The following is a 9,355-nucleotide window of genomic DNA, read 5'->3' on the forward strand; positions in this document are numbered from 1 at the left end:
GGCCAGTAGTCCACTAGAAAATTTTGGTGGTCCACAGAAAAATTTGGACATTATTTGCAATTTTTATTTTTTATTAATGGTAAAACAAATATTATTCTAATAAATTAAATAAATAAATAATTTAAATTATTAAATAAAAACAAGGGAGGCGCAGTGTGACGTCAGTGTAGTATTAAGCTGTATGAGGCAACCGTTGCCGAGCCGTGCGCTTCAGTATTGTTTCCACTATTACAACAGTCACCCCGCTCCCCCAATACTGATTCTCACCTGATTGTTTTATTTTATTTATTTCTTAGATGCTGTTTTAGGTAAGTATGACCTTAAATGTGTATTTTCTTTAACTGTTATATTTAATGGCATCACCATTAGGAAAATCATTATTTTACAAATGTATTTATCTTTGAAAAAAAGTTTCATTATTGGTCCACGGGATTGAAAATTATGAATTTAGTGGTCTGGAAGGTCTGGAAGGTTGGCCACCGCTGCTTTAGGGGGGTGAACACAACAGGTTTTTCTGGGAACAAAATGTGTCTGTTATTGGGCAGTTTGTTTTAAATTTCCAAATATGAGACAAACTTGATATTATAACACATTGCATTAGTATACTGACAGTTTTCGTCCTCCTTTATATTCAAATAGTTCATATTTAGTTAAATGCAATGCTTTTAAATAAAATTTATTTGACAGTGTTGTACACTAACCCTAATTGAAACAAGATGGTAACATATACATATAGTACTAGTGTGTATGTTAAAGGCCATCTAAACCTTCATGCTAAATCAGCTAAGTACATTCCAGGTGCAAAAAAAAAAATGTCTTAATTTGGAAAAGCCTTATACCCTGAGCTCTGCAAACAGGGAGCTAGAGTGTTCCTGATTACAGAGCTATAGATCTAACACCTCAGGGGGCATGTCAGACTTCTGCAGAGAGATCACTGCTTCCACAAAGAGAGAAAATGTACCTCTTTGCAGCATGTGGGCAGAGGACAGGAGTTTCACTCATGCTGTGTTTGCTTCCTAAAGAAAATGTAGGACTTCCTAGAGTGCATTTATCTAACTTAAAATAAATGTTTGTTTTGAATTAAAACCTGATCAAATCCACAGAAAAAAAAATATTTTCCTATTTTGTTTATTATTGTAACTTATAAAAAAAACAACTCCCCCCATCTTTAGACCTTTAGCTGTATACATTTATTTTAGGATACAATATGGTATGCGTGTTTATAATTATTTTAACATTTTATTTCAAAATATTAAAACTGAAGACATTTGATCATTGAACATTGAAATTAAAGAATATTCAAAACTGAAGTATCCATTCTATTTAACAAATAATTATTACAATGTTTGTTGGTTCTGTGCTTTAAAATTCATCATTTGCTTATTTGTAAGGTGAAAATATTTATTTTTGGTTAAAAAGAAATAGAAAAAAACTATTTACACATAACATTGATAAAATTCATACACATAAACAAAAATGTATCACACAGTCAGGATGATTGATATTTCCACACAGTGAAACCTTGTTTCAGCTGGTAAAGTTTCATTACATATCCAATTGTTGTAGTTTTATTTTTTCCCCCTTCCTCCTAGCACAATAACTACAATTAAACCAACAATGAGCAGGAACATTGCAATAGACAGTAGGACAGTAATCACGACCATTCCTCCGCTTCGAGCGAAAACATCTAATGGTGCACTTGACACTGAAATAGAAGAACAAATACAGATAAGATTTTTTATAGGCAGCATGTATGCTGTTTATACAGTTGATCAGATTTGTACACCATATGCTAATTTAGCAGAATATCGGTTTTAAGGGCACATAATACTTAATACCTAAACTGATATCAGACGGCAACTCTGCTGCCAGCACCACATCACTGTGACAAACCCATGCAAGAGATCCTTCTACTAAGCACTTTCATAGAGACTGGTAGGGGGTCTGTTAGTGATCTCTACTGTAACATGACCTTCAGCAATCCAGATGTGTTAGTCCAGTGTTTCTGAACCAGGGTTTATCCCATTGGTCACAACCTAATGTACAGTTGATATAGTAATTATAGTAGGGGTTCCCCAAGACTTCCCAGAGCCCTAAACAAAAAGAACTGTGTCTGATTTTTTTCTGGCCTCTACCCCCCTTCCCCCACACACACTGTGCCTTTGTTTTAAGGCTGGCTTTGCCATTATCTGTTAATGATGGACATAGGTGATGGTTAGAAAAGCATGTGGTTTGTGCTAATTATGCTGGAACATTTTGCATGACCTTTATTTACATAAACCAGTTTTTATTATTTTGGATGCAAGGTCCGCTTTAAAATACATTTCATCCTCTTTTTAATTCCAATGATGTTAATGTTATTTTAGATATGTTTTGTTGTTTTTAATATGTCTTCACTGTCCCAATTGAAGTGGGGTATGCCTTTGCATCCTTTACCAATATAATGAACTTTTTATGCATAATGCATCCTCTCCTGCAAAATTGTGCCCTCATTGCCACATAATATATATATTTTGTGGCAATGATAAAGATTTGTGAATTTCAGTTAAAGTTGGGTTAAATATTTAGAATAGACCCCATATAGCATCTATACACACAGGCATGATAATATAATATATAAACCTTGTTAATGTTGGGCTGTAGAGGAAATAGCAGAAAAGAAGAGAAATATGTTCTAGTGTACTTACAGCCATTTTTAGTAGTAAATGATACTTCTGTGAACTTCTCACTGTCAATCGTATAATATGCCCTGTAAATTAATAGAGTGAAATTAGTACATTAATTTCATGTAATGTTGCTGTTTTGGTCATGTAGTATTGTATATTTCTCTGTGTTATTCCCTAGGAACAAAATATGTTTTTTATGCAATAAAACCTGATGCAAAACAAAAGCAAACCCTTTCCCTTAAGCTGAGACTGATGGTGCTTGCACAAATATATGGTGGTGCTTGGTTGCTCAGGGACCCAGAGCCCATATACCCATCACTTCTTTCTAGGCGGGGGTCAGGTGTAAAGAAAACATGTTTTTTAACATTTCTCCACATTTTTTTACAGTAGATTTTGTCATTTCGGCATGGGAGTGCACCAAATGCACGATCCACATTAATATGAATCTAGTTTTATTACTTATGTCACTTGAACTTATGTTGTAACAGGTATAGTTCTTCTTGTACAGGCAATTTTCATGGTCTCTCATTCCATGTTTTTATAAATATAAAAGAGATGCATTATGTTCATACACCTGGGTCTAGTGTCTAGTTTTTGATAAATACAGTCACCATCCTATATACTACTGAATAAAAAAAAATGAATTAAATATACAAAGCTGAAACAGAAATGGAACTTACTTGTATGTGGTGTTTGGAGTAAGGTTTTGGACTTGGTAACCCACATTGACGGTCTCAGTGTTGCCAGACTGCGAGTTGCTAATTACAACAAGATCGCGTTTCGGACGGCATTGCGGCACAGTTAAATTAAAATCTGCAAAGAATGAGCATGAAATATTTAAACCTAGAATTGTTTTTTAGGAGTAAAAAAAGAGACTTTGGTATGCCTTAAAACAAGGTAGCAGCTATTAAAGTGTGTATACACGTTGCATCTTCCTTGCTGGAAATAATATTTCATTATAGTTTCTAGTGATTTTCTGACGTGTGTACGCAGCCTTAGCCGGACCACTCAAGACTATCCAATTACAGTGGATGATACACTATTTATCACCAATACTACTAACCTAGTACACAAAATAAATAATAGAAATAATTAAACAATCAATCAGAAACCATTTATTTTGTAGGTCGGTCATTCACAGCCTGAGGGTTCCAGGTAAACAATAGGTTCCATTTCAATTCAAATTTGGTTAAAAGTATATTTTACTCATGATGTAACTGAATGTTTGTTCAAGTTCCATGAATTAGAAAATAAGGAAAGCAGCATGGGTCAGACGGTGTTCCTTCCAGTACAGGTTTCCTTTAAGGACTTAAGATAAACTTACTTGAAATTAAATTGCCTTGGCTGATATAAAGAGTTGCATTCTTGGATGTATATTTACATGCATTTGGGAATTGTATAACCACTGATGTGGAGAGAGGATTTGCAGTAAGTCCACTAGCTAGAACAGTGACATTGTCTTCTGCAGAGAAAAGAAAAAACATGTTTAATGTAGGTTCAATACAAAACTGAAATTGTTTAATTCATTTTCTAATACAAGTACCAAAAAGGATCCTTATCAGTGCTTGGCATGGAAAAAAGAATCCAGACTGGGTCATTGCACATACAGACTTAGCAAACCATTTTTCCTAAATTTCCTGGGTTATAGTGAGTTTAAGGGTAACACTTGGTCACACACAATGCATGCACAGCTGTACTTGGACCTAATGCAGGAGATGTTTATGGGCTGTCAAAAGCAGTTTTCTTAATTTGGGGTAATTGGAAAATTCAGGATCAATACCAGGACAGGACCTTTTTTTTTAGAAGAGTGAAGGAAGTTTCAACAGCTTTTTGTTGTTCTATATGTCTGTTCTAAAAATGTCCCCTTACTTCTTTTATCAGTAAGAACATCTTAATTAGGATAGCAGGTGAAAACTATTTCCCTATTAAAGTTGTAGACTGCAATAAATGCCAACCAGAGATTTTAACACACCCTATTCCAGCCAAAAAAACTAAAATAAACCATTTATTTTCTAGAGTTTAAGTTCAGCCTTCATCAGATGGAAGAAACTACTCTATTACCTAATTTGCATACACTCCAATCATATAGGTTATTTCATTATGTGGCCAGTGTCAATTAAGTTTATTGAGTCAATGTAAATTATTGTACATTGGTACACACAGCCAGAATATCTGCTATATATCAGAATCCATAGGTACAGTTAGGGAATATACACATATGGCAAATACACAAGTAATACAAACAAATAAATCAGAAAACAGTGACCACAAGCATTACCAAAGCCCAGGAGTAATATTAATTTTCATTTTACTGTAAACTTCCTAAATCCCATAAAACATATTTATGTATTCAGATTTTACTTATTTTGTTCTACAAAAAAATAAATACATCTTTAAAATAACATATTTGTAAAATCACAATTTATAATTTACTTTGGAAGGTGAACAGCCTAAACTGACTTAAGTTTTTAGTGGCATGGTCAGACCAGCAGTACGTGTAAGCAAGTCTAAGAGGTTTTACTGCTTAAAACTGCTTGAAAAAGAGTTTAACGTTGAGCTGAATGAGTCCTTTTTTATCCTTCATTTGGCAGGTGGTCCGAGGCAGCAACGTTGTTGTTTTAGATGCTATGTGCAGTTTCGCGGGGAGGCTTGTAACCCCTGCTTCCCCAAAAGAGTTGAATTGGGTCCACTTTACTGAATGACCTGAAAAAGCCTAGTGGTTGCTGCCTGTTACTTCTCCTGGGCACCTAGTGTTTGACATCTGGGAGTGGCAGGTAAAATGTTGTTAGTCTGATCATACCCTAAAAGGGTAGATGATTTGCACACCTAAAGTTATTATTTACTTTGTAAAGTGAAATGTCATAGTAAATGAATAAAAAAATATGTATATTAGGTATAGTTAGCACCCTTTATAAAAAATATCCAATCATACACAATAAAATATGATTAATAAAACAGGACTAAAGGTGGTATGGGTGTTTATAAGCAACAGTTTGTGTAGACTCAAACTTAATTCTGTTAACTTTCTACTTTTTCTCCTCCACGACTTTACAAAGTAAAATGTTTCATCTTATTCGCTAAGTTAAATGAAAATTGACTTTGAAAGTAAACATTCTCTTCTCCTTTAGTAAATAAAACCCACCAACTGTAGTAAACATAGCAGCCATAGAAATGATGAAAAATTCAAACTTACGTCCATAGGAGGTGGAAATAATCAGCAGCAAAACAGAAAGCCCCAGAAGCTGCATGTTGTCTCCAGGTCGATGCACCTGTTTCTGGTGTACCTGTACAGTGCAAAGCCAAATAATGAGTTTCACCTTCCCTGGATCGGCCAATCAATGAATAGCGGGGGGGAAAGAATGTGGTCCTGCTGGAAAATCTCATCTACAAACACACCCAGACCTGAAACACAGTATCCTCTCTTGCTTACCTTATTCTGACCTAGGTTCCCCTTCAACCTAAATGGATTTACAGACCTCTGTTATTTTGGGAGTTTTTTTTTTAAATCTTTTATTGAAATCTTTGTCTACGTGACTTACTCCTTTCTGTATCACACTTTTCAATTAAGCACACAATAACAGCACATGCTGTGTGATGCATTACGATGAAGGTGAATTTCAGACTACTTTTGTAGGTTTGGAGTGCATCCTCAATGCACCCCAACACATTACACATCATGGCATGTGCTAGTATGCACTTTTTACTGAACTTATAGGTGTGAAGCCAGCTTTTTGTACAAATAAACTTATAAAACTTTAAATTCAAACTTTATTTTTCCAAGCATAAACTATATGAAATGTACAGCCTAAATGGATGACGTTTAGGTTGCTAAAACTGAGTAATTAAAAAAAAAACATCTCACATTTAACCCATCACCTACTGATTCCTTACCTTGTAAATGAAAAAATAGTAACCCAAACAAGACACTCATCAGTAGTACATCATTAGAAAGACTGTCATCAAAGTCAGGGTAGGTAGAGGGAAGATTGGGTCTGGAGCATCATGTGACCACAGGTTTGGGTGAGTACAAATAGGTATTTGGTTTTTAAAGAGTTTTGCCAGTGATCAGTTGTTGGTGGTGGGGTGATAGGGAGGTGTGGGAAGAGGGTTTGAATTATCTCAACATAAAATGATTGAAAAAACAAAATTTATTTAATGTAATTGTACCATTCCTTGCATGCGGTGACTGCATTTGTTTGTTTATTTGCATTTCACTTTTAGGATTTCTTCCATTTAATCTCACTTGGTCATCCTACAATAACATACTTCCTGTTTCATTACAGCTAGACTTTTTTTTTTTCAATTGTATCCATAGAAGTAGTCATGGTGGTCACCCAGGATGGACTTTATACTTGTCTACCTTTGATTATTTCTATGATACGGTGGATTGATAGGATTAAAAGCTCACAAAAGATGAAAGGAAGTGCAATTGACACTTTTTTTTTGGAAAAAAATGGTATATTCTGTACTAAAAAATTATCCCAAAAACAAAACAAAAAATGCAGCTTCCACATCTAAGGAATTGTAAACTATAATATATTACATTACTGGTATTGTGTTTAAAAATGCTATAACAGCTGGCAGCTAAACAGGGCAATGGGGAAAATAAGGATTGGGGTGTTTTGTTCTGCATGGGCAAGGCACATGTTTGCTTTAGGGCCCATTTAGACTGTTGTGATAGGTAAAATGCTTGTTTTAATGCATGTTACCATGTAATGTGCATTAATATCCATTCTTGGTTTGCTGGATTGCCCAGATTCTCCCATGATAATCTATCTTCTCTAGCTCTTGGAGAGCTTAATAAACAGGTTCATTCATTGTGATACTGTGCATTGCAGTAATACAGTTATTGTGGGGCTCAGGTCATAACGGATGTTCCTGATGTGAACAAGTTCTCAATCTTCAATTGGCACTACAACTTCAACTTTGAATTAATTGATCCAGAAGGTTCTGGCCAAAGGCTCCAAGTAAAACGGGCATGTGCTCTTCATACCTTATATGATTTTTTTTTTAATCACAAAGTTAGTATACAACCACAACTCCTGTGAAACAGAAAGTCTAAACTGTAACTTAGTCTTAGTTAAAGTCCTAACCGTAAACAGTAACTTCTGCAATCTCTCTATGCATTCTTGTTTGTCCTGCTTTTTTGTTTCTGTGCTGAGAGAGAATGTAAAACTTTTGTGAACTGCTATTTCTACCTCAACAAAAAAATGCCAACTTTGCTTGGAATGTCATCTAACTGGTTTGTGCTGCCAGACAATTCTCACATTCTTTGTGTGTAGGGTAAGGAATGAATAAACTGCTCATACCAGATGGACAACCTGAAAAGTGGTCAGGGGGGATGAGCACTGAAAATGCAAGATTTTGAAAACAGATGCAGTTTTAGGCTAAAGTTTAATCAGAATACGTAACAGGACTGAGTTGCTCTCAAGTTTTTTTTTCATAGTAACTCTTCTGTTAGCGCCAAAAGCTAAGGTCAGCAGGTCTCCAAAAACTACATTAGAAGCTGCAGTTCTATGTGCATATAAAAGTTTAAAGAGCACCTGGTGGTGGGAATCCAATTGACCAAAAAGGAGGAAAATAATTTTTTTCATGTAAATGCAGCAGCCTTTTAGGGTGTTGTGATGGTTGTGGCATGTGGTTTCTGGATATGCTCCATCTTTTGCTTAAGCTTTTTTTTCTTCCTAAGCCTAGTTTAATTTCTGATATTTATACAAGTTGTGGAATAATGTTTTACCTCTGATAACCTTTTTGGGCTACAGTAAAGGTGTTCATTATTACTTTTTTTTTTAAGTTTTCTTTTTTTTTTTCTTTTACATTTTCTTATGCAGAGGAGCATGGGGTTGATGTCTGCATCAGGGAAGGTAAGAATAAGGATTTGGGGTTACTGAGACATGTTAAATTACCAAGGGTCCTGCCTCTGCTTCAGCTCTGTCGACCAAGCTGTGAGACTGAAAGCTCCAGCTTTCCTGATTCCAAAGCAAAAGTGGATCCTATAGTACCAGTCCCTGCTAGGCGGTGCATTTTCAGGGATTGGAGCCATCAAGTGCAGTAACTCATGGTGTCATTCCTATCCTCCCCAGTGTGTGTGTGGCTCAAGTGGCTAGCACTCCTTGCAACACTGGTGTCCCAGGTTTGAATATCACCCCAGAGGGATTCTCCCTGTGTTTCTCCCTTTGTTTATTTGGGTTTCCAGGCACTCTGTTTTCCCCCACACCTCCAAAACATGCAGTTAGGTAAAGTGGCTCCCCCAAAAACTGTCCATGGTATGTCAAAAACCAAAGTACAGCAAAGGTTACTGGCTGCTGGGCATGATGATATAATTATGAATAACAAACTAACTAAAAAAAAATGCAGAGGCAGTACCATAACCTAACATGTCTCTGTAACTTCTAACTATTATGCTAATCCTTTCTAATTTAGGAAGTAAGGAGAACAATTATGAGCCAAGACAAAAAGGGGATGTGACTACAAGATTCTGCAGATTCGGCAGGATTTAAAGTGACACAAATAAGTAGAGTCTGGGGCTCCTTTAATAATATTCCCTATAAATACATTGCCACAAGTTATTTAGATACGCATAAGCCCCAGAACTGAGAATCATTTTTGAACTTGCATTACATATGTCTTCTTCTACAGAAGAACATCATTAAAACACTTGGAATGTACAGTACATATATATTATACCA

General features: G+C 35.5%; 1 protein-coding gene across 1 annotated transcript; it reads right to left on the bottom strand.

The window, feature by feature from the left end:
• Window positions 1-1,149: 1,149 nt before the first annotated feature.
• UPK2 (uroplakin 2) lies at window positions 1,150-5,969 on the bottom strand. The gene is made up of 5 exons (XM_072426685.1): window positions 5,860-5,969; window positions 3,991-4,128; window positions 3,347-3,479; window positions 2,688-2,749; window positions 1,150-1,705 (listed from the first exon to the last, which is right to left on the bottom strand). Exons 1-5 carry the CDS (start codon window positions 5,912-5,914, stop codon window positions 1,569-1,571), a joined length of 525 nt encoding a protein of 174 aa, XP_072282786.1. The 5' UTR covers window positions 5,915-5,969; the 3' UTR covers window positions 1,150-1,568.
• Between the last annotated feature and the right edge of the window lie 3,386 nt (window positions 5,970-9,355).

Source organism: Pyxicephalus adspersus, chromosome 11 (assembly GCF_032062135.1).
Source record: "Pyxicephalus adspersus chromosome 11, UCB_Pads_2.0, whole genome shotgun sequence".
Taxonomy (NCBI): domain Eukaryota; kingdom Metazoa; phylum Chordata; class Amphibia; order Anura; family Pyxicephalidae; genus Pyxicephalus; species Pyxicephalus adspersus.